The following is a 26,471-nucleotide window of genomic DNA, read 5'->3' on the forward strand; positions in this document are numbered from 1 at the left end:
GTAGTACTTTTGTTTGGTTTTCAGTATAATAGTATAAAAATTTGTTTAAAAAAAAATGTAGAAAAAATTATACAAATCAAGTGAGTTTATGCATAAAACTACTACCAGTAGTACTACCATTACACGAGTGGGGTAAGAAAAATACATTTAATTCAAATAAAATTTTCTTATCCCTCGATTTTTATTTGTTTTAAAGGGATCGTTCACTCCAGAATTACATTTTTGTCATCAATAACTCACCCTTTTTGTCGTTGAGGGTCCTTTCACACCTGTAAAGCTGAGTTTACACCAGAAGCAACCAGCGCGAGTGATTTCAATGTTAAGTCAATGTGAAGACTCGTTGACGCACGTCTGGAGGTCTCGCGACGCGAATGAGGCGCTTTTTGGAGTTTTTTGTGCATTTTGCGTTTGACGCGAATTAGCGGCTGACGCTAGATTTGAAAAATGTTAACTTTGGCGGATTTTTGCACCGCGTTAACCAATCAGGAGCCTGCTTGCTGCTGTGGCGGCAGCCCTGCTCGGAGTCACTCATTCAACATGGAGGAACGCTTGATATAGTCTGTGAGCAGTCACCCAACACAAGTTCTTATTTCTATAGAGACAGGAATAAAAAGGACCTCGCTTGGAAGAGTGTCAGTGAGGACATTGGGCAACCTGGTAAGTTGTAAGTTTATCGACCCGCGACATTCCCGCCATTTATTAAACTATTTTCCCCCTATATTAAGGTGACCAAATACTAACCGGTAACTCTCTCAATAAATGCACAATCAACATCAGCCATCTTGCAAACAGACAACTGCATAGCACTTGTCCCTCCCACAAGAAGCAGATTTCGCCTCTGAATGCTTGCTTTTTCCGCGCGTCTACTTAGCTCTAGAACCGCAAATGCATTCAAGCTGTTCAAGCGGCAAACTAGGCGCGGTAGACGCGATTTTGACGCCTCAAACGCAGCTGGTGTAAACAAAGCATAAGACCTTCGTTCATCCTCGCAAACAAATTAAGATATTTTTTATGAAATCCAAGAAATTTCTGACCCTCTGCAATGCAGCTCCCACATTTAAGGCCAAGGCAGTAAAATAGTCCATGTGCCTGGAGTGCTTCAATCTTTATTTTATCAAGTAATAAGAATACTTTTTGTGCACAGAAAAAACTGAAGATTGACTTTAATTCATATTTTTAAACTTCTGTGTCACGCGAGTTTGTGTCTAAAAGTTTCATGTGTGCCTTCAAACACGGGCGGCATTGGGTCTCTAGTAATTTAAAATGAATTTGTTTTTGGCGAATAGACCCGACCCGAACCATCTCGCGTGTGTGCGTTAAGTCCTTTTACAACCCTTTTTCTGTTTGCCAAGAGTGCTTGCGATATCGCGTGGCTGGTGTTAGGTTAATTTTCGTTCAGACAGACCTGTCAATCAATTTTGAATTTAAAGTTTTGCGGTTACCTTGGTGTAGTTGTCAGATAACAAAGGAAAATAAATGGAGCTGCAGGCCAAATTGGATGCGAGGCCAACAGGGTTTCTTTCTGTCTGACTGATACGTGTGGGGATGCAGAATGCGCACATGTTGGTGCCGTTCACATTTTGGGTCCAGTCAGTTAAAAAATATTGCCACTGGTTAGGTTGTTCGTCGGACTTAGGTCAATTTTCTCAGATTTGTCTTTTTTAAAAACAGAATTATTTATGCACGTCGGGTAAAAAATGATTCGGGTCATTTCGTGTCAGGTACGTTTCTTTGGACCCGAGAAGACCTTTACTTTGCTACCTTTCTTGGATTTCATCGGACATATCTTCATTTGTCTTCCAAAGATGAACAAAGGTCTTATGGGTGTGGACGTCAACCTTCAATGACGATGAGGAGTGAACTGTCCCTAAGCATAAACTCGTTGTTCAGAAAACAAGCCTTAATATCTTGTGTTAATGTTCCTATCAAGTAAATCTTGATTTAAGAATTTTCAGATATTTGTGGAAAATCAAGACAAAAAAATCAGTACACTGCAAAAAAATTATTATTAAATTATTATTATCTTAGTATTTTTGTCTTGTTTTAAGTAAAAATATATAAAAAATCTTAAATTAAGATGCTTTTTTGATGAGCAAAACGACCCAAGAAAATAAGTCTAGTTTTTAGACCAAAAATATCAAATTGAAGTGATTTTGTGCATAAAACAAGCAAAAAAATCTGCCAATGGTGTTTCTTAAACACTAAATTCAAGAAAAATTCAAGAAAAATTTGATTTGATTACCCCATTGGCAGATTTTTTTTGCTTGTTTTATGCACAAAATACATTCTTGGTGTAAAAACTTATTTTTTTGAGTCGTTTTGCTCATCAAGAAAAAGCATCTTAATTTAAGAATTTTTAGATATTTTTACTGAAAACAAGACAAACAAATACTAAGATAATAATAAAGCAATAAACCCCAAGAAGCAGTGGGTTACCAGTGCATTTTATAACAGCTAAGGGGCGTTGTTAGGCACGACGCGAAGCGGAGTTATAAAATGCACTGGTAACCCAACGCTTCGCGGGGTTTATTGCGTTTATAAAACGGTTTCTTCATATGCATAAAGTTAGCGGGATTTTATAAATTAAAACACAAATAAGTTGTAATTATATTAGTACAAATATTACTCTTCCGCCAAACAAAGTAGTTCCTAAGAATCAAGTGTGACTGAAACAGAGCGCAGTTCACAAACAACACAGACGCAGCAAAGGCGCAGTGAAAATATGATTAAAGACTGTGATGTTTATTTTTATATATCAACATTCATCTAAAATATACATTAACATTTATATCGTGCAACTGTTGAAGTGATGATCAAATATGCTTGGAAGCATGATTAACTCTTTCCCCGTCAGCGTTTTTTTTTTTAAGTTGCCACCCAGTTTTAGTTGAATGCCTTACAGAAAAATTATCTTCTTTAAATATACATAAAATATCAAATGAAAGAACAGACCATCCGCTTTCCAACAACATCAAAAAACGTTTCATCCTACCTTAATTTGTTCTCTTATCAGTTATCACCTCTCAAATGTTCAGCTAAAAGCGGAGATAATTCCATTTTTGTGAAGACCTTTGTAAGAGATCAGATTCAGAGCCTGATCAAAACACACGTCCACCACAACGCTATTGTGTCGAGTGAATGCTTCAGTGTTTAAGTTGGGTAAGATTGCCATCTTGTGGATAATAGCGGAAATATCAATAAGACAAAAAGAAAACCTCAGAGAACGTTTTCTCTTTATTGACGAAATGTTTTATTTATTGACATTTATCTGGATATCGCCATAATTGTGCAAAGGTAGAAAAATAAAAAAAATGATTAAAGACTGAGGTGTTTATTTTCATAAATCAGTACGCAGCCAGCAACAGTGGCGCAGTGATACTTGTGATGCGGTCTGAACCGTGGGTTTACCGGGGTATTTTATCACGGCTTAGAACGCGTTTCAACCAATCAGAATGAAGAACCAAAACGAGCCGTTTTATAATAATAAATAATTTTTTTTCTTGAAAATCTTTTTTTTTGCAGTGTAAGACATTAATTTTATGTAGACATGCAATGTTTTGCCATGTGGTGTGTTTCAACTTCATGTGGCACTGTGAATATTGTTAGCGAAGTGAAAAGAATAATGCGTACTGCTTGGAATCGCTCCTGCGAGACTTTGATATTATATGCTGATCGGTCTGAGCAACTCTGCATAAAGTTGAACACATTTGCTGTATGATTTCTAAGGCAAAAAATTGGTATTAACTTGCTAAATAGCTAATTTCTCTGGATGCAAACGTTGGAAATATTTAGGATAATGCATACAAGTGAACAAAATATATAACACTGTACAAGTGTTTTTTATGCAAAAATGCCTTTAAGTTGTATGTACGAGTTTTAAAAGTCCTTTATGATTGTTCCTTGTCAGACTGTACGAATATGATTTCAGTATCTCAGTTGTCATAAATGTCAGACCATATGACAGTGACGACTATTAAAAATAGACATATGAAAAAAAGCCAAGACAAGCCACACTGCAGAACTGTGTCTTGAATCTTCTGACACTGGCAGAATATTATCGAAGGAAAATTATGAATGTGGGCGAATTGGCTGTCAAGCTAGTGATCAAAGACTATAGATTCTGGCTTAGGATCATAGGAATCTTTCAGGATTCTGAGGAGTCTCAGATGGCCAAAATTGTAAAGTGTGCATCTGGCTTTAGTTTGACTCTGAAGTTGGTGGTCTTAAGACCTCATAAAATCAGACAAATGTGGTTTCTCAGTCTGGGTAGCAAAGCATAGTAGTGTGGATCTGGGTCGTGACTTATGGTCTCAGACAGGGTCACAGTCTAAAAACCTCAGTCATTATTTCTACATGGAGTGAAAAAACTTTTCCTATTTTCGGTTTATTTGGAAAGAAAGTGAAAAGTGTTGAAAATAATGTGAAACTTCATTTCTCCTGTAGATTGGTCTCTCCTGAGCCTCCCCCCAAAGGTTTTCTTGTGATTGGCTCAAAGTTTCGTTACAGTGGGCGAACACAAGCCCAGACTCGTCAGGCTAGTGCTTTGATTGACAGGCCAGCTCCTCAGTTTGAACGGTCGGTCAGCAGGAGGTACTTGCTGTCACGTAGTATAGATGGAGGTAAGAACTGGTATTTTTCTTCTTTATTCTGCAAGAAAGACCCTGATTGAGTTGGTATCTTGATTTTTCATTAACTATATTGGTACCAACAAGTGAGGTGTTTAATGGTTTATTTCACCTTAAAAATAAATCCACCACATGCTAATAACATCAATTATAACACCTTACAGGCTCACTTAAAAAGAAATGATTTTGAGACTTTGCTATTGGATTTAATCAGCCACCAAGCCCAGTTTGCCATGGATTCTTGAATCTTTTTCAGAATCTGCTTTAGGGGACACTATGGACCGACTGTCTCAACACACTTCCTGTGAGCCTGTGCCCAATCTTCCAAGAGATGAGTTTGACCAGGATTACACAGAGCCCAGTCTGGATCAGGACCTGGATCATGATCAGCTTTATGAAGCTGAAGATCAGCGGCTGGAGACCGAGTCCACTCCCTCCAGAACTGTGGAGCTCAAGGTTCAGTGCACACAGCAGCATTTACTAGTAACATCTTTAAAAATCATTGGTTTCTCCCTACTAAAAGACCAGCTAAAAGTTGCCTAAGCTGGTCAAGCTGGTGAATCAGCTGGTCTTTCAGTCGACCAGCTAAAAAGCATCCAAAAGTGCCCTCTAATGGCGCTTTTCCATTGCATAGTGCCCCACGGTTTGGTTTGGGTCAGGTTGGGTCAGCTCACCTCACTTTGGCTTGGTTAGCTTTCCATCGAGTTTAGTAACACTTCAGAGTGGGAGGGATTATAGGCATGTCGTTATATTTGCGCTGCCTACAGCTGTGACATCATACAAGTGAGAGCGTCACTGTACATTCCCATAAATTCATTTATTTCTCAGTCTGCCACAAAATTAAAATTGACCACCACAAATAGATGTTTGCACATCACGTTTATCACTACCTCTGTCTCACATGACAGTTTCTGTACAAACACCCATGGCGTCAGTCGACGCGCTCCGCTGAGCCTCATTTAAGTTGCATTTAAGCATATATGCGGACGTTTGCGTCGCAACTGTGCCGCCACAAACTGCAAGTCTAGAACAAAAACTTTTATGGTGTTCCTGATTCTCAACCTGTGGATGTTTTTCATTGCTAAAACAGAGTTTGGGAACTTGGGAACAGCAAAGCACAGATGACAACATGTTTGCTCGAGACAGCACAAGCTAGCACGAAGGTAAAGCTAATCTTTTACATTATTGCGATGACGCTGGTAGTGACTCAGACCAATCAGTGATCTACAGTGTTTTCGCGTCACGTTTTGGTATCAGCTCGGTTGCTTGGAACCCGAGGTGGTACTAAAAAAAGTATTAGGTACTACGTACTGCACCCAGTGGAAAAGCTCCCAAAAGTAAGCTGACCCAACCCAAACTGGACCGGACCGTGGGGTGCTGTGCAATGGAAAAGCACCATAAAACCAGCCTGCTACACCAGCTAACCCAGCTAAAACCGAACTGGGAGTCTGACTTAGTCTGGTTTTTAGTCTTTTTTAGGGCTGATATGCTGTTTTTCTGTAACCTGATAACATTTTTCAAAACTTAGACATATTTATTCGATTTTAAATACTTAACCAAACAATAAATACTTAGCTGAATATTTAATCATTTTTTATTTTTTGTGGTTTAATTCTAGATTTGTAGGTAAATAGGATTATTTCATTATCTATTACTATTTTATTATTGTTTAATTATTATCTAATTATTAAATGACTGTTTATATAATGATGGGGCTGTATACGTAAATAAACCACCTACTTATTCTGTGCTAGTTCCAGCAAGTTCGTATCAATATATTTGTGCGTTATTGGTGGAAAATATGAATTTTCTTTCCAGAAGATTTAAACAGGTGTAGTTCCCATCACATCATGTTAACACCTGACTAACACTTCCCTGGCCGGACCTTTCGACAAGCTTTGTCTTTTCCTACTTCTACCTTTCTTTTCTGTTCCCTATTGAAGGGATGGTTCGGCCAAAAATGATAATGAACCCATGATTTACTCACCCCCAAGCTGTCCGAGATGCATATGTCCATAATTTTTCGGACAAACACATTTTCAGTTATTTTAGAAAATGTTTTAGATCTTTCAGTTAATTAAATGTAAAGTTACGGGGTCCACGACCTTCAAGTCCAAAAAATGTGCATCCATCCTTCACAAAATAAATCCAAATGGCTCCAGGATGATAAACAAAGGTCTTCTGAGGGTAATTCGCACGGTGCTGTTGTAGAAATATCCATCTTTAAAACTTTATAAACCAAAGTGGCTACCTTCCGGTGGCGCCGCCATCTTAGACTCCTCTGTATTCAAGAGAAAGTATCAGCGTAGTGTACGCAATTTTCTTAGTGACGTATCGTATGACAAATTCGGAAGGCGGGGGCACAGAGCAGCAGCAGAGAAACCTCCGTAAGTTGCGTAAAGCTCTGATCTTGAATGCGGACGCGACTGGGATGGCGGCATTGCCGGATACAAGTTGTTTTGGTTTATGGGGTTTTGGATGTGGATGTTTCTGCAACAGCACTGCACGGATTGCCCTCAGAGGACTTTTGTTTGTCGTCATGGAGCCGTTTGGATTTGTTTTGTGAAGGATGGATGCACACTTTTTGGACTTGAATGTCGTGGACCCCATAACTTCACATTTGATTAACTGAAAGATCTAAAACATTTTCTAAAATAACTGAAAATGTGTTTGTCTGAAAAATGATGGACGTGTGCATCTCGGATGGCTTCGGGGTCAGTGAATCATGGGTTTGGTATCGTTTTTGGCCGAACTATCCCTTTAAAGGGACACTCCACTTTTTTTGAGGGTGTGCTCATTTTCCGGCTCCCCTGGAGTTGAACATTTGGTTTTTGCCGTTTTGGAGTCCATTCAGCTGATCTCTGGGTCTGGCGGTACCACTTTTAGCATAGCTTAGCATGATCTGGTGAATCTGATTAGACCATTAGCATCGCGCTAAAAAATAACCAAAGAGTTTCAATATTATTTCTTATTTAAAACTTGACTTTTCTGTAGTTACATCGTGTACTAAGACCGACAGAAAATTAAAAGTTATGATTTTCTAGGCAGATATGGTTAGGAACTATACTCTCATTCTGATGTAATAATCAGTGACTTTGCTGCTATAACATGGCTGCAGCAGGCATAGTGATATTACGCACTGCCCGAAAATAGTCCCCTTGGTTACTTTCAATAGCAGGGGACTATTTTCAGGTGCTGGGTAATATAATTAAACCTCCTGCAGCAGTGTTACGGCAGCAAGGTTCTTGGTTGTTGCGCCAGAGTTGGAGTATGGTTCCTACCCATATCGGCCTGGAAAATCGCAACTTTTAATTTTTTCTGTCAAACCTGGAGATCGGCTGGGTGGATTCCAAAACGGTAAACATCAAGGGGCGGTTTCCCGGACAGAGTTTAGACTAGTCCTAGACTAAAACATTTTTAAAAGCTGTCCAAAATGAAAACAACTTGCACTAACATATCTTAAAATACATCAGGGCCCTTTGTTTTGCATCAAAATGCACACAGGTAATGTTTTTAGTAAGGCATATTTGTTAAAACGAGTTATATTTCCTAATTAAACTAAGGCCTAGTCCTGGATTAAGCTAATCCCTGTCCGGGAAACCGCCCCCAAATGTTTGGCACTATGGGAGCTGGAAAATGAGCATATTTTCAAAAAAGTCTCCTTTAATCTTAAATATATTTCAGTGCTTACCGGTTTTTTAACATCTCTTTAAATGAAACTTTCCCACCTCAGATGTTTTCCTACTTTATAAATCTGCTTGCGCACTCACCTTCCTCGCTCTGTTTGCTAATGTCCTCGGTCTAATTCAGATTCAGCACTGTTCTCCCTGCTAACCCTTCACTGCTGTTCTCTAACTATCGCTTTTCTCTTCATCGTCTCGCGGACAGAGGGAGGATGCAGGTTCTCCTGTAGACTCTAAGACAGAGGTATTTTTGGACTGAACTATCTGTGTCTAATTGTCTGTCTTTGTCTGAATTGCTGTCTAAATCTGCATACACACTTCAGCATGGCTTTAGAGTGCCTTGAATAAAATCGAAGAGTGATTGTTAAAGCAGATCATGTATTTTTTCAGCCTGACTTGTCTTGAAAATCAAATGAGACAATTGTTCACCGCAGAATCATCTTGGCATAATAGTTCTTTGTTATGTAAAGCAGAACTATAGAGCCACAACGATACATTTTGGTTATCTTTGTTCATTTTGTCTTACTTAAAGTCGACATGAAATCAAAATGGACCCCATACATTTTCTGAATGCACACTCCTGGTATTGTTATTTCAAAGAAAAACCCTTGTAATATTTCATAACTTCATATTCTGCTTGGCTGATATCATCCAGGCTGCATCAAGTGGGAAATAACCCCAGTACCTAGATTAGCTACTAAATAGGCATGCGTGGCGAAAGAAAGAGCCAATGATGACAAAATGCAAGGGATTTTTACTCTGAAGGGAATTTTACCTGTTATGAAGAGAATGTGAAGATCTTCTTGAGAACAAGCTTACTGGAGTGAGAGTCCAGCACTCTTAAAGTTGTTTGCCTGCAGTTGTTGGCCAGTTGCCGTCTGCTTCGGCTCATAATTGTAACACATACAGACGGCTCACTGTCACTGTATTGTTTAGGCTATATCAAGTAATGCAGTCTGACCAGTACTGTATTTAATAATAACAACAGTTAACATTAATGTAATAAAAATATTGCAAACATTAACATCACAAAAAGTGCCTTAATGAATGGCTCAAATTTGTATTAGTAGGACTTGCTATAGCTTTTATTATTCTATTATATTTCAACAGTAGTTACTTTACATAAAATATAGAGCTAATATTGACCCAAATAATGGGTTGTTTTAACCCAACTGCTGGGTATTGGTAATCAACCCTGTTAAAACAACCCAGCAGTTGGGTTAAAACAACCCATTATACTCTAAACCGAAGCGACAATGGTTTGAAAATAGGAAAAAGCAGTTGAGTAACCAATCCGTGAGAATGCCACGGAAAAAGAAAGTCCATGGCAGGGCCACGGAAATATGCGGAGATCCGTGAGAATGCCATGGAAAAACGAGCAAAAAATTCTGTGACCATGCCAAGGAACTTTGTGAGATCATGTTGATTAAAAACTTAAAAAATGAACTACATTGTTTTTATTACATTAGAATGAGTTGTTTTATATACAGGGGGGGGGTCTCGCCATCATGTTTCTACAGTAGCCCTAAATGGACACACTGCTCTACAGAGCGCGTTTCTTCCCTACATTGTCTCACATGACGACATGATTGTCCTTATGCGTTTTGAAAATGAGGGGTAAGCTGTTGTCTCAATCTTACCACAAGATGCCGCTAAAATGTACACGCACCACCTTTAAAATAAGGTTGTATTAGTAAACATTAGTTAATACAGTTATTCATGTTAGTTCATGGTGCATTAACTAATGTTAACAGCTAAAATGCTTGATTTTATAAATGTATTAGTAAATGCCAAAATTAACAAGAACTAAGATGAATAAATGTTGTAGAAGTATTGTTCGTTGTTAGTTAGCTAATGGATTTACTAATTTTTACAAATACATCCTTATTGTAACCTAAAGTGTTACAGAAAAAACATGCTTTAATGTAGCTGAAGTAATTCCCCTGGAGATTAAATTTAATGGCCAAATATCACCACTTATTAATCATTTTCGTTTCAAATTTAGGTCGTGCTACATTTTTGTATGGAACACCATAACCAGTCTTTTATCACATGGGTTGCAAATGCCATTTCATGTTGACTTTAGGTAAGGTTTCATTTTTTAGCGTTTAACTTCAATGTTCATTTTTCTGAATATAGTACTCATTGTAAGCTTACATAGGGAAACTTACAGAAAAGGCAGGTTATAGCCCATCATAATGTTGATGTAGACTAAGTGCAGAATGGGCTATATCTGGTTTATGTCGCAGCAGTTTTGTAGAGATTACGGATATCGTTGGTGTTTATCCATGCTTGCAGATAACTTCCAGTACATGCCAGTCTGCACCTCAAAAGACATGTGGTGTATGAATAATGAAAAGAAAACTCAAGGGATTTGTCTCACTGGATCGGATCTATTATTTATTCAGCATGTGTATGACTAAGCCAAGTCTAAACTCGAGTATCTGAGGCGGTGACACACCCTCTATCACTCTCTGTACTTCCACTGCAAACATTAACGTCTGTATGAGAGTTCCTCTTTTTGTTTGGCTGCTTGCTTTATGAATTCAACCATGCTCTGCCTCTCTGTCTCCACTATCTCACTTCGCCTCTGCCTCCGTTCCTTGGCTTGCACCATACTTTTCCCCTCACCACCACCACCACCACCCCTTTATTCCAGTCGGACCAGGATTTGGCCCCACGTCCTAAACAGGAGGTACTGTTTCTCATAGATCCACAACCTGAGCAGTCTCTGTCTCTCTGTGTGTTTTTAAGTTTCTCTTTTTGTAGAAGTAACAGAAACTGAGCCAAGATTGAGGACCATTTGACATTTTGCTTGTTATACGCACCAGCATGTTTCATGCTTTTTTGTCTTACGTGTTAAAGAAATTATGTAGTGATATGTTGCCTAGAAGAGATCTGCACTAGACAGATGTTAGATTTGTCACAAATATCAAAATATTTTCACAGAAATGTATTAGGGCTGGGATGATAAATCATGCAATTCTGCTTGCTGTGCTTCTCAATGAATTACTGTGAAATGGCGCTATATCCAAAAGCCAGAGGGCGCTCTTGAGGAGAAACTCAATATGCGCCGCAGAAGAAGTACCATTACACGTGCAGCTCCACGAAATGCCTATAAGCATATTATTTATATCACTGTTCATCAAACCTTTTCAGGTTATTATTTTTACAATAATTAAAAATATGTATAATGATTATGTTTGACGAGTGTTGCCTTTTAAATGCATGTTATAAAAGATTTTACTGTGCGTTCATACCAGACGCAAATGAAACAAATAAATCTCACTATTCGCTCGTAGTTGGACGCTTCAACATTTTGAGTAAACTTGCTTTATTCGCGCGTGAATTTCACGTCATTCGCACATGAAATTCACTTCATTCGCACGTGAAATTCATGTCATTCGCGCATGAAATTCACGTCATTCACACGTGAAATTCATGTCATTTGCGCATTAAATTCATACGTGAATACGATCAATTTGCCAGCTTTAGCTAGCTTGTAGTCTCAATTTGTATATATATAGCTCAAATTGCGTAAAAAGCTTTTTTTTTACAATTTACCAGATTGTCTTACCTCCTCACTCACTTTCTTCCAAGCAAGATCCTTTATATTCCTGTTTCTATAAAAGTACGAAAATGTATTGCACAGCTTCGGTTGTCCACATACAGCGACGATGATTTTGTCCTCCATTGTTGTTTTGTATTGTTTTTCAACTTCTATTTTTCATTGACTTAACTCATTCCTCACCAGTCTTTTTTTTAAGTTTTGTGATTTTCACAAAAGTTTCACAAAATGCCTTTCAGGAAAATTTCTTCTAAAAATATATAAACATACAAATATATCTCATGAAAGAACAGACCCTCTGCTTTCAAACAAACAAACAATAAACAAACTAAACGGGAAAAAAGTTTCATCCTATCTATATTCTTAAATATGGGCATTTTTCTTAAAATATACAAAAAAAATTTAGCTAAAAGCTGAAATAATTGCATTTTTGTTAAGAAATTTTGTTAGAGATCAGATTCAGAACGATTATCAAAACATACACAGAGTTTAAAATTTGTAAATATCTTTTTGCTTCAGTTTTTTATAAAGCCATCTAGTGAATAATTGCGGTATTACAGATTAACATTAAACCTCATCAGGAACACATTTTTTATTGCAAATGTTTACTCTTAATTGACGAGATAACTCGTCAATTGCAGGGAAAGAGTTAATATGTAAATCATTCCCACTTAACGCTTCATTCGCGTCTAGTGTGAACGCACCATTAGATTGAAAAGGACTTCCTACTGATCAAAGAGCCATAATACATGAAAGAGCTGTGCATAATATCGCCTTTGCGATTCAGAATCGATATCAGACAGACATTAGCAGTATGAATCACGATTAATCGTCCCAGCCCTATATTGTATAGTATTTGATTATAAAAATTGTGCTAATGAAAAGAAAGAAATATTTTCAGTACCCAGTTTAAAGTGATCAGAAGAATAGCTCATACTGCATTCGTATTTAATGCCCTTCAGTGATGTTTCATATTGATTTATTGGGGTTTCAATTTTTCATAACATGCATTTTTCACTGGGAGGCCAGCGATAACTATGCATAATTCTCGTGGTCATGTCCCTGATATTTGTACGACTTAGTGTGTACCTGGCAAAGATACAAAAACTTTTACGAACAGCTGTGTAATGACCATACAGTACTGAAATACTTCCACCCCTCCAGTGAAATGAGCTCTCCAGAAAGGCATCATTAGCTGAAGGTAAGTGCTTCTACCTATTGACCTGTTTGTTTTATAGCAGTTCCTGGATAAACCAGAAGATGTGCTGCAGAAACATCAAGCCAGCATCAATGAGCTGAAACGAGCGCTGAGAGAGCCAAACAGCAAACTTGTCCACAGAGAGAAACGTCTCTCTGGAGCATCGTCGGGCAGCACTCCAGAGAAAAAATCCGTGAGTAGTCTATGCTGAGATTAGGAGGGAGGTGTGCTGACTTTTGAAAAAGCAAGATGCTTTATAATCAATGCTGTTTTTGTTCTGTAAATGCTTTTAGATTTGTGATCAGGATAATACGGATTGATTTCAGTAATAATAACAGTGTATTTGTTTGCTATTTATGCAGTTTTTTGTGACTAGGCTTTCTTCAAGTTTATGCTGTTGAACCATTTCATGTCATGGTTCTGGTCAAGAGCCACTAGCAGTTTGAAACTTTAATAGAGAGAGTGGTACTGGTAACTGGAGTCGTTTATTTAAGGTATTTTCAACCAACGTTGGGTCAAAAAGGGTCAAGCCCAGTCGTTGTGTTAAACTAGCCCCAAAAGATGTTTAGATTTGACCCAAGAATAGGTTAAAACAACCCAGCATTTTCAGTTGAAATCTCCCATCAAATGTAGATTGACAAACTCATAAACAGCTGGGTTAATCCGTTTTTGACCCACTTTTGCGTTGAAAATAACCCAGTGGAACACGGATTTACTTTTAAAATGAAAGGTATAAACCAGTGTTATAGTTCAGACCACCTCATTACGCCGGATTTCCACCAACTGCGGAGCAACTGCAGATCGGCTTTATTGCATTACGGCTCCGCACTCCGCCATCCGCCAATACCCACCAGTTCCGTATTTGTTGCAGAGCGGCTGCGTGCTGAAGTGGCGAAGACCCATGAGGTCTCGCAAATTCACGTGATGATCCCGAGATATCTAGTTCTGTCTCCGCACATTATGATGTTAAATTATGATGTTTTGCTAGACCAGCCCAGATCACAACATGAGATCTCGCAAATTAAGGTATGATCACGCGATATAGTCATGGCTCCGCCCTGCGGAGCTGTCCGGCATCCAGCAAAAATAGAAACTCTGCGTATTTGTTCCGGAATGCTGCGGATGGCCGGAGCTGTGACGGATTTTGAACGCAATCAGTGGAAATACACACATTAACTTGAATGGAAACCGATTGACTCCGCCGCCGTTCCGCAGCAGATCCGCAGCCGTTACGCAGTCTGTGGAAATCCGGAGTTAGAGTCCTAATCAAGTCCTAGACCAGAGAGTCTCAAGTCTGAGTCAAGGCAGACTCCACTAGGGAGACTCAACACTCTCTGGTCTTAGACTTGACTTGGACTCAAATATTGGCATTAACACTGGTATTAACACAATGCCTTATAATAAAGGTTAATGACATTTCAAAAACTTTTTTTCTACCAAATGTACCTGTTATTTTTTTCAAAACATCCATCCAACATTTACATAACCTCCAACTTTGAACATGAATTTTAACTCTTGCGATCAATAGGTTGTCCTGCGAACACTTGACGCAAGATATGCACAATGCAAGTTACAGTAGCGGAGATATTGTGGCACTGATAGGCCATTAAAACTGTTCACTCTATTGATATATAGGCCTCAGAGGAGTCCCTATTGATTGAGAAGCAAGATGGTTGTCAAAGAGACCTGACCCTCAGTAAAAAAGAGGAAAAGAGCAGGAGTCCTAGAGTAGCTTCATTAGCCACTGGAATCAACAGAAAGATGGAAGAGGACAGAATGAGAGAGAAAATCTACACCTCACACAGTGACACAAAAGAAAATCACAGTGTAGCAAAAAGGACCTCGGCAGAAACGGTCTTATCACCAGAGAAGCCCCTGAGAAATAGAGCTAAAAGCCCTGCTTTAAGGTATAACCATTTCCAGGGCGTTGGTTCTTTGGAGGAAAAAGTGTATGATAATGGGCACCCGCAGGACAGATGTTTGCCACAGAATGTGTTTTGTGCAAATGGGTACGGTGAATATGCAGCAGAGAGACACTGGGTTAAAAAAAGAAACATGGGTGTAACCGATGGAGAAGATGAGAATCGGGATTTGGCGAGCTATGTAGAGAAAAGCTTTGGTGAGGCCTCTCCCAATGCAGCTGTGGATAAATATATGAGAGATCGATATAATGAAAGCAAATGGGAGAACCAAACCACAGAAACAGAGGCAAACAACATCAGATCTACTACTATACAGAAACAAACACCTAATCCAGCTCCTAAAAGCTCAACAATCCAAAGAAACGATTCTACTGCAAGCGACACATCGCAGTCCGAGGTGAAACGAATAGTCCCCCTAAAGCCAGAGAGGTCAAAGAAGTTGAAAGGCAGTAAAGGAGTCAAGCTACATGGACAACCGCGTGAAAAAAGCAGTTCTGACTCATTTGATGAAGAGAATAAGTCTAAGGATGAGCAAATTGGTTGTAAGAATACCTTGAAGCCCCAAAATTCTGCTGTTCCAGAGGATAATGGAATGCTTGATAAGCAAGATTTGTCCAATAATTGTCACAATAGGGAAGTCAAAGAACACAGTCAACAGTATCTTCAAGACGGACACCAATTACGGGATTTCAAAAACAATGCTGACCACAGGCTTAGTATCGAACAAGATCACTTTCTGTTTGAAGATCCGTGTTCTATGTTTGACTTTCCGAACAATTCAACGCTTTTAGCCTTCGATCAGATTCCGTCGTTTTACCCACCTGTAAAATCCCAGAGGGCAAGAGATACACGTACCAAACCGATTACCAAAAGTGATTCCAGCAACAGTCTTCACAAGAGCTCCAACATGGAATCTTCCAAGAGGAAACCTGTGGTAACAACTGCTTGATATCTGCTTGTCACTCACAGGAACTAAAACATCGCATGAAATGGCACATCCATATCTTAGTTTTGCATAGTACACATATCGTTGAAACATAAGCACTTGTTTCTGAGGAGAGATTAGTAGAAAGGTCTGTTTTTATCTCACCATTGGCTGATAAGAGGTATGGGGTACTAAAACCACTGATTGGATGAGGACGTGCCACTTTTTATCCCAGCCCAGAGCTCAATATCTGCTTGCGCATTTGAGAAAGCACTTAGGATCTACCACATAATCTCCATCGCTTAAGCTTCAGGCTTCAGTTCCACTAACTTTTCACCTGACTTGCGGTCTTTCCTTCCAACATTCTTTCTCTGGTTCTCTCTTACCAGGCATGTAGGGAATGGTTGTTGCAAGGAATCAAAGGCCTGTATACCATGCTGTTATGCTAAAGGCCATTTTTGCAAACAAGGGGCTTGTGCAAGTAAGATCTTCAAAAATGGCCACGGTATTGCTCATGAGCAAGGCTCTGAAAGTTGATTTAACAAGGAACGGTTTTAGCTTCCATTTAAAGATAGTATACTCAGCTTCTACATGTAAGATTTCATATTTGCCCTTGACTATAAATAATGTGAATCAGTCAATTATTTATTTTACGATAAAAGTACAGGGAACCTTGAGGTTTTTGTCAATTGTTTGGCCAAAAGCCCATTGAGATTTAGTTTTATTCTGTAGACCAATTGAGGCAGATACTGCTTCACAAAGAATTTGCTACTGCTAAGACTTTATTCATGCAGTAGAAAGACTTTAAACTAGAAGAGCCACATGGATTGTCCTGAAAAACTACTGTTTGGGTATAACAATGTTAGATATAATGTGCGGATTGCTTCATTGTTTAAAGGCTCTTCAGTGGCAATTCAGTGGCAAAATTGCACCCAGCTGCCATAATATATTTTACTGTCATGGTGCAATATGCTGTATGCTCTAGTTTACACTGTTTAAGCCTACGTATTTGTTTCTGTGTATCAGACAGTGTATCCGGTCAGTGGTATTACGAATGTTTGGTTTTTGGTTGAGGGCCTAATCTGGGCTCCTTCCCTGTTATCTCAAATTTCAGTGCACTAACTTTGCATTGCTCTTCCTTTAATTTCATCTCACAATCCAGGAGCCCCTACCCACCCCAGCAATTCATGCGGAACCTCAGGAGGAAGCCCAGGTGCCTCATTTTTCCACTCATCTCACAGCTACCTCCTCCACAAGCTCTGGCTATTACATTTTGATAAGCGCTAAAAACCTGTCTTTAGCTCTCGCCGTAACAGCATGAAATGAATTGCATGATCAACAACCATCCCATTAAAAAATTCTACATGGAATAGTCATTTATTGCATCCATAACATGCATTGATTCCCTGGCACTGTTTTAACAAGATCAAAGTTGCCTTAGTTAGCATGAATCTAACAAATTTGTAAATTTTCTGTTGAGAAATATTATAGTAATTATAAACATATAAAACTGCAGCATACTAGGACCTAGGGGGAACATGAACCCATAACAATGACATTTTATTATCTAAATCCTTCCTCAGAGACATGTAATGCTTCTTCATGAGGAATATTTCAGTTTCCCGAACTAATATCTGCATCCCTACTAGCACTCTTTAACCATCAGCCACCACAGTGTTGTCCCATTCTGAATGTGTCACAAGCTTCCTGTCTTGTGAAGAACATGTTACCTCCATTATTGCCTTGTTTTGTCTATTTCTTAGTCAACATTTGATCTTGTGGCACAGCTGGTTCCTTGCACCAAGATCTGGTCTTTTTCTGCTTCTTCAGAGAGAGCCTTGGGAGAGACGCTTGGGATCGGTGTCAGAAGATGACCCAGACCTGGATTCCCTGTACCTGAAGGAGACCCACCTGGGCATTGAGCGCAAATGCTCGAGCATCACTGTCAGCTCAACATCTAGCCTGGAGGCTGAGGTGGACTTCACCGTCCTCATGGACTTTCAAACCGGCATTGAGGAATTTTCTAGAGGCATGACCGAGCTGGGGGAAAAAGACATCTCCACCGAATTTGGCTTCTCTGACCGGCCCACACATCCAGCATTTATACTGGGAGCAGATCCTATCTATTTTCATGAAGAAAGACCTGTGGAAGTTCAGAGGCACGTAGAGAAACCAAAACCCGTTGTAGAGCAGAAACCACAGGAGGAGCGTAAACCAGAGGTAGACATCCATCCTTTCTGTTTCACCAAAAGTGGCTCACCAAATCACCTGCTGGGGGTGTTGGATGTTTATTTGTGTTGAAGATAGCAATCACATCCCATTTTCTTTTCTTTCACATTTTACAGGGCGCATCCAATTTTTATTGGAATTTGAGTTCATGATTGATGCTAATTCCATTCCATTTGATGCTCCCTTCTTAAGTTGAATATCACTCAGTTCAGGTTTGGTTCCTTTGATTTCATTTTTTTGTTACATTTGTCATTGCTTCTTATTATTTTCTTTCGCCATGACTCATTATATGCTGCCAAGTTCATTGGATTGCCACTGTGTACCTAACTCTAAAGATCACTTCCAGTTATAACTTCATCTCATTCCTATATTTTCCAAGCCTTTTGTACCCAAGAAGGCTCCGCGGTCCGTAAAAGTTGCCCAAGCTATGAAGAAAGACTCTACCGACCAAGCTAATGCCCAGTTGATGAGGCGTGAGAGCTCTGGTTCGCCTCCGATTCAACCTCTGAGCAGAGAGAGCAGTGAGATCATCGCCTCTCAGGCTCTAAGGAAGACTGAGGTCAAGATCGAGACGCAACCCAATGGCTCGGAGGTCACAACAACCATTATGGAGATTGCAGACCCGGTAGAGACCTTTTAGCTCATCATGCTTACTTTACATTATGATGTGAGGAACATGCTGTGAAGATCAATTATCTTCAATTACATATGCGTCTGAGTAATTACTTTCTTAAAATGTCTTGATACTTACATGCAGAGTGGTGGATCTCATCTGGATTGTATCTTCTCTATTTGTCGTTATAGGACCATGGTTTGAGCAGCATGCGAGAGGCTGCATACTCAATGGGAGAGAGGGTTTCTCCTGTAAGTGATCTCTAAACGGCAAATCTACTATTATTATTACCAAACTTTAAAGGAATAGTTCACCCAAAAATGAAAATTCTGTCATCATTTACTCACTTTCATGATGTTACAAACCTTCAGACTTCTATAGTATTATTTTTTCCTGCTATGGAAGTCAATGGGGCTTCAGGGCTCAGTTTCCTGATAACGATTTAACTTAGCACTTAAGAGCGCTTTTTACGAGCTACTTAACAAACATTCGTTATTCTTTCACGTGCGTTTCCTAAAGGTGCACTTAAATACGATCGCACGCAGGGTGCATTAAGTGCTATTTAAGAGTCGCGATAAATGTCACCTATAGAATTTTTGGCCTAATGATCTTCAACGGATGTGCACATAATAATACTGTTGATAATATTGTTTAATCTTGTTCAATGACTTATTAAATATTTTAACAATTTATGCCATGTGAAATAATCTTTTCCACATTTAGTTAGACTCATCCCAATGTGCAATGCCTTTTCCAGTTTATATTATTAGTTATTATTTGTTTATATTAATATCTTGTGCCTTTCTATGTACAAAATGTTTATTGTACACTTACTTTAGCACTGATTTATACACTGTCCTATGCATACTGCACACATTTTAGCATATGGCAAAAAAATATATATTGAGAAAATTATTCATTTTTGGGTGAACTATCCCTTTAAGCTTTCTTCAATGCAAACAAATCCCTGAGTTATACATGTAGCTTTAGCTAACCTGTGAGGTCTACTGTTGTTTTTGTGTGAAAATTGCGTTTTTGATTTTTATTCTTGTTTAGGTGAACGTGGGATCATTCGGAAGAGAAGGTTCTCCTCTAATGGTAACTGAGAATGTAACATCAGCCACTACAACTCATGTTACTAAGGTATCTGAAACATTTACACCTTGTTATACCACGGGCCTGTTGAGTGCTTTATTCTGATTGATTGAGAAATGTTTTACGGGTGTTGATCATTTTTCTATAAAATGCACTAACCTGTCAAATTACTTAAAATATGGTCTATGGTAACTGTGGTATAAGCGGAATAATTGACTTTGATCCTTTGAATTATTTAAAAAAAGCATCGTGCCGCATTACCAACTTGGGTGTCCATTATTTACTAATAATTCAAAGGCTCGTCATCAATTATTCCTTACTTATTTTGCCTCATGTTTAGTGTAGATCTGTAAAAGTTTAAGTTTATTTTTAATCTTTTTGTTTTGCAGACGGTGAAAGGAGGCTATTCAGAGACAAGAATTGAAAAAAGGATTATCATTACTGGTGATGATGATGTTGATCAAGATCAGGTATGTGCAGATTAGCGTTGGGAACCCAGAACCAATAGTCAGAAGTGATTCCATAAATTTTTTTCAATACTGATAATAATGAATTTTGTAACATTTTGTAATGAACTGCTTGGAAAATGAAAAATTTAATAAATACACCATCTAGTATTGAAATATGTATATATGTGTATCTATATATATATGTGATACTATATGAAGAGTTTGGTTCCAAAACGCGATAAACACCTTTTTTTATTGTTACCACCAAAATCAGTATTATATCAGGTCAGTATTAAAAATAAATTCTTAATTTTACCCAAAATCCAATATCCGGCTTGTTATTCTATTAATCTTTTCTCCGTTTTCTCCCAAAACGTGAGAAACGCCAGTTGTCCTTTTCTGCAGAATGCAATAAATCACAGCGCACCATTACACGCATTGTAAACAATTGCGTTGAATACACACAGAATCCTAGTTTTCCACATCTACTTTGTACTTTGTGATCAACAAACAAACAAAAACAAAATAATACTTTTGTTGGCATTGATAAACCTGTGGTGGTTTTCTGTGGCGGGGAAGAAACGTAAGCCAGCAAAATCTAATAATTTACGTGAGAGGCACTCGAAGGAAAGGAAAAATGTCCGCTGTTGCTTGTTCTTCGGACAGCATCAAGCTTCTGTCATGCTAACACATTGACCCCAGGGGATCTTATGAAAAACTTTACATTATTTTACTCAAAGTCAACGAAAATCAAACCAAAACATTTTACAAGCTGATCGCTGTCAAAAAAGTTCAGCAACGACGTCCCAAGAATAACAGCAGCAATGACAGTGTTCTTAATATGACAAAGTAAGTGGAAATGCCATTAATGTTTATTTTTTAATCAGTATATACCACTAGTCAACTAAATGAATATAACATGGCAAAGATGAATGCATATTTATATATATTGATTCAATAGATTTATAGCATTTTGGAAAAAAAACTTGTCATGGATTTAGTGCATTTTGCGAAAAAAATTATTTGTTTTTATAAGAAATCTTTGAAAATCTATCTATCTATCTATCTATCTATCTATCTATCTATCTATCTATCTATCTATCTATCTATCTATCTATCTATCTATCTATCTATCTATCTATCTATCTATCTATCTATCTATCTATCTATCTATCTATCTATCTATCTATCTATCTATCTATAATAGCTATATATGACTGCCTAGCTCTGCAAACTATAACTGTGTGTGGTTTATTAAATAAGCACAAATTAATTAGCATGTCAGAAGACATATTGCCAATACATAAGCTGCTTGTTTTCGCATCTTCTATTAAACCTCGGAAATAAATTACTTTTTACAGGCGCTCGCCATGGCAATAAAAGAAGCCAGGCAACAGCATCCTGACATGTTGGTTACCAAGGCTGTGGTTGTCAGGGAAACAGAATCTTCCACTTTAGACCCACACGAGGAATCAAAGGTATTTGTCACCGCTAGTGCCTTCGTGCGCAACTAATCCATTTATTTTTAAAATGTATTTTATGTCAAAACCAGTTTATCCAGCTGTGTGTTAACTCTGCTCAGGTGGACGCCACTGACAAGCACACTTTCAAATAACTGCAAACAAAGCCAAGCTTGCAGTTATTTAAAAAAGAAATCTATTGCAAGTCTTATTGTTTCAACACTGTAAAAAATTTTAGTTCAACTTAAAAAAGTAAATAGCCTGTAATTAAAAAATTTACCTAATTGCCTTAACATTTTTAGCTCAGTTTTAGTTAATTCAACCTAGTATTTTTAATCAAATCAACTTAAAATTTTAAGGCAACCAGGTAACTTACTTTTTTTTAGGTTGATCCAAAGATTATTTGACATCTTAAAAAAGTCTTGTGAAATGTCCCCTTTAAGTGCATTGTATAACAGCAAACAACAAGTTTTCAATGAAGTTAATCTTGTAATCCTGCCATTTATTAATTTAGGTTCATATTATCTTTTTATGTCTGCTTTTCTCTCCATTAGTCCTGATCTTCTCAGTTCTTCATCAGGAAGTTGTTTCTCAATGACTGCCACAAGCTTCAAGACCCAGGACACCAACTCTTCCACTTACACATCCAAACACCCATACACACAAACACACACTGCCTCCCAGATGTCAGACATATTCCTTCCCATGTCATTTCTACTTTGTGTCTACATTGCTGTGGTAATATGGACATATGGGCGGCCTCCACGGCTTAAGACCGCTCGGGATGGACAGTCTCCTCGTCGCATCGATCAGAAGATTTAGTCGGCATCGTAGTCTATCGCTTTTTCTTCGCGAATGTCCAAACTAACCAAGTGTACTCTTAACAGTGCAATGTCGACATTGACGCATGAGGTACGAGGCTTTTGATGAACATTGCTGAAGATTACACTAAGTGGAGTGACAGTAGTGCGTGCTGAGTAGTTTCTTTAGAGCTCATTGAGATGTTACATGAAGTATTTTGCAAACACCGACCTGTAGAGAAAAGCCTAATGTGATAGCTAGTGTATGTTCATACTTTTTTTGATCCACGAATGTTATGTTGCCGTCATTAGATTGTGAACCTCATCTGCATGTGGCAAAGCAGGGTTAAACATTTTCATAGACAGTCAAACTAACTGGGTCGACGTTCGAGACCAGAAATGAACAGATCATATTCTGGATTTAAGTATAACGGCCAAACATTGAAAGGTATTTATTTCCATATTGAATGTAACACAGGCAAATTAGATTTATACACTTCTATCCTGTAAATTCCTCTTAATAAATAACTGCTGTATTAGTTTTATAGGTGCAACTAAATAACTTTTATTTCTATGATATTTTGGGGCTTAGTAGTTACAAACAAATCAAACTTTAAGATCTTAATCCTCAAGTGATGTTGGGGACAAATTTGGGCAAAATTATTTTGTTTTTTATATAACTTTTTTCTCTTATTCTGATACATCTGTACAAAACTTGGCAACTTTTCCTGAATTTTCCACATAAACGCACCCAAAAACGTTGGACATCATTAAACTCCTTAATATGCTTATAGTGCCCATTTTGGGGCACCCATATGAAATAAATGGAAAAATTACAAAAATTTTCAGCATTTTTTTATTTGTTTAATAACCATTAATAAATTATAAATAATAATATTAATAATAAATAATAATATTAATAATAAATAACAATATTACTCATAAATAACAATATTAATATGAATAATAAATGTAATATTAATAATAAATAAAAAAACACAACATCCCCAATGTGACCAACATTCACACAAATGTACACTTCAAAGAGAGATCAAAGTCCCACTGCAAGATTTGATAATGCTTTCAGGTAAAACATTGCTAAAGTTAACGTTTTTATCTCATTCTTTAGCAGCACAAAGGCAAAGAGGTTTACTGTAGAAGAGACCCTGGATCTCTTGAAATTTGATGTTTGATTCTGCAAATAAGTTATTTCTTTCTCTTGTTATCTTTTACTTAACACAGTCAGATTTGTCTGTAAGCATATTATGGCATCTTTGCACAGCCGTATCCAACATGTCTTTTTTAATTCAACAATTTTAACTTGTGGTAAAATCTAGGTTAAGTTTGGTACAACATTGGTGTATAGATTTCAGCCAGTGAGTCATACAGCCATTGAAATTACATGAAATTGAATTACATGAAATGCTATTTTGATTCCATCAGATGTCACAAAAAAACAAAAGTGGAACATATTTTAGGGGTGTATACTGTGATTTAATTAGTGGAATAAAGATTTTTATGAACATCTTTTATTAAGTGCATTTTATGTAAAAATAACATTAAAAATATACATTTATATTTTAATGTAATTGCTATTTTAATCACAACAGATGTCACAAAAAACAAAAGTGACATTCAAAGGTTTTTACTGTGATTTAATTAGTGACCTGAATTAGTTGTAATCTACCGAGCCCCTAGGGTGGGGTGACCGTGCGTGCCGTTCTTCCCGGACGCATCCCGTCTGGGACTTTTTGTTCGTCTTCCGGAGGTCGTATTTGTCGACCGCATACATCATAGAGGATTATTATTATTATTACAAAAAGCAATCGTTACATTTTAAGGTAAGAATGAAACTACAATTGTATATCTTATGTTTTTAACTGAATGGCGTGTGCGGTCAACAAATGCGACTTCCGGGGGACGCACCGAAGTCCTGGACGGGGTGCGTCCGGGGGGAGTGGCACGTGTGGTCGCCCTACCTAAGGTGACATTGGAGTAGAGAAAATCTAAAGTTTGGTTTCATGTGCTCACGCGGAACCTTCATGTGCAGAATTCTTTTTAGTTTAGTTTCACTTGCTCACGTGGGGCCGTCGCGCACGCACGTGAAACTGTCGCACGCGCATGTGAAAGCGAGAGTTTCGCGTCCGTGCGCGATGGTTTCACGTGCGTATGCGATAGTTTCACGTGCGTATGCGATGGTTTCACGTGCGCACGCGATAGTTACACGTGAGCATGCGATAGTTTCGTGTGCACACGCGAAACTGGGCTTTATTAAATTTTTGCCCCATGTCTCCTTAGGGGCTCCGTAGTAATCAAATCATGTTTTTGTGAGAATTTTGGGTGAAAAACAAAAAAATGCTTACTTTACAATAAAAAAAATTGAAAAAAATCACCAAATAAATGCATGAATTAGTTGTAATCTACCAAGCCCCTAAGGTGACATTGGAGTAGGAAAAATCTAAAGTTTGGTTTCATGTGCTCACGCAAAATGTGCAGAATTCTTTTTAGTTTAGTTTCGCGTGCTCACGTGAAGCCATCGCGCACGCACGTGAAACTATCGCACGCGCATGTGAAAGCATAGCTTGAAAGTTTTTATTTATTAAAAAGAAAAAAGATAGTTTCAAAAGATTTAAATGGAAAATTTAAAGGGAATCACAAAGTGCCCAAATTTGTCCACTAACAGCAGATTAGTGCAGTTTTTATTAACAGCACTTGAGGGTTAAATACGAAATATCCTCACACTGTAAAATTCATTGTTGCACTTAAATTTTTAAGTTTAATACATTTTACATTTTTAAATTACAATTAATTTCAACTGTCTTGAATAATTTATATAAATAAAGTTGAAATAACATAAACAAATTTTATACCCACTCCTCACTAGTCAAGAATGTTTAAATTGATTGTATTTTCAAGTTAAGTAAAGTCAAGTAAATTAAACTTCAAAATTTAAGTGCATCATGGAGTTAGTTTACAGTGCATGTTTAACCTGGTTTTTAAATGCACGACACAAAATACAAAACGCTTGCTGAATGCTCTAATATGCCATCTTCTATACCTATTGTTAGGTGAAACATTTAAAATTAGGGATGTGCCAATACCGATATTTTATTACTTAGAATGCCATCTACCAATACCGATAGATACAAATAGTTTAAATTTTTACTCCTTGTTTTAAAATTATGAGGTCATGAAATCATATTAGTGCAGAGCGTACAAACTTCAATTCTGTTGTCATTGTCACCTAATTCAAAATAATTACACAGTATGAGTCTTTTTTAATATATCATGTTTTTAAACAATCGGCCGATGTACGATAGTGGAGAAAATGCTATTATCTGCCGATACCGATTTTTAGGCCAATATATGGGTGCATCCATATTTAAAACCCATATTGAAAATTTAGATACATGCCAAACACATAAGTAATAATTGACGACAGGCCGTTGAATTATTTACAAATAATGCCGGGATGATTCACCGCAGTGTGCATTATTTTCAAAGAATTCAAAGGACCGGGAATTATTCTGCTTATACCACGGTTACCACAGACATTGCTCTGGTGGTTATTGAAGACATTTGTATAGGTGTGCAATAATGCATACCCATGGGACATTTCTCAACCAATCAGAATAAAGCATTTAATAGCCCCGTGCTGTAATATATTTAACTAATGTGTTATATGCATGTGCATTTAGACCTAGACATTCGAAGATCATTCATTTCTAACAAGCCGATTTCATTTTATTAAATTCCCAGCTGCCCCGCAAGATTTCAAGACTTGTGATTATTTTTAATCTGTTCCCTCTCATGCAATGCTGTGCCAGTGACGAAATGATTTTTAACAACTTCAAAAGGTTCTGATTTGTAAGATATGATACCTTATTGTGTGATGAATGTCATG

At 37.8% G+C, this 26,471-nt stretch overlaps 1 protein-coding gene across 14 annotated transcripts in view; it reads left to right on the forward strand.

Annotated features, from left to right (window-relative positions):
* LOC129430350 (band 4.1-like protein 1) overlaps positions 1 to 25,017 on the forward strand; it is a 77,366-nt gene extending 52,349 nt beyond the window's left edge. For 2 of the 14 annotated variants that reach the window (XM_055187492.2, XM_055187490.2), the window contains exons 11-24: positions 4,444 to 4,619; positions 4,882 to 5,081; positions 8,514 to 8,552; positions 10,968 to 11,003; positions 13,115 to 13,267; positions 14,710 to 15,930; positions 17,084 to 17,134; positions 17,752 to 18,141; positions 18,530 to 18,775; positions 18,955 to 19,014; positions 19,820 to 19,906; positions 20,248 to 20,328; positions 21,669 to 21,785; positions 22,322 to 25,017. In XM_055187492.2, coding sequence (XP_055043467.2) covers positions 4,444 to 4,619; positions 4,882 to 5,081; positions 8,514 to 8,552; positions 10,968 to 11,003; positions 13,115 to 13,267; positions 14,710 to 15,930; positions 17,084 to 17,134; positions 17,752 to 18,141; positions 18,530 to 18,775; positions 18,955 to 19,014; positions 19,820 to 19,906; positions 20,248 to 20,328; positions 21,669 to 21,785; positions 22,322 to 22,327 — 2,863 coding nt within the window. In that variant the 3' untranslated portion in view covers positions 22,328 to 25,017. Of the gene's footprint in view, positions 1 to 4,443; positions 4,620 to 4,881; positions 5,082 to 8,513; positions 8,553 to 10,967; positions 11,004 to 13,114; positions 13,268 to 14,709; positions 15,931 to 17,083; positions 17,135 to 17,751; positions 18,142 to 18,266; positions 18,363 to 18,529; positions 18,776 to 18,954; positions 19,015 to 19,819; positions 19,907 to 20,247; positions 20,329 to 21,668; positions 21,786 to 22,321 lie in introns of those variants that run through there. The other 12 variants (XM_055187491.2, XM_055187497.2, XM_055187493.2 and 9 more) reach the window with 12 other exon arrangements.
* Positions 25,018 to 26,471: the final 1,454 nt, after the last annotated feature.

This window comes from Misgurnus anguillicaudatus, chromosome 13, assembly GCF_027580225.2.
Source record: "Misgurnus anguillicaudatus chromosome 13, ASM2758022v2, whole genome shotgun sequence".
In the NCBI taxonomy this organism is placed as follows: domain Eukaryota; kingdom Metazoa; phylum Chordata; class Actinopteri; order Cypriniformes; family Cobitidae; genus Misgurnus; species Misgurnus anguillicaudatus.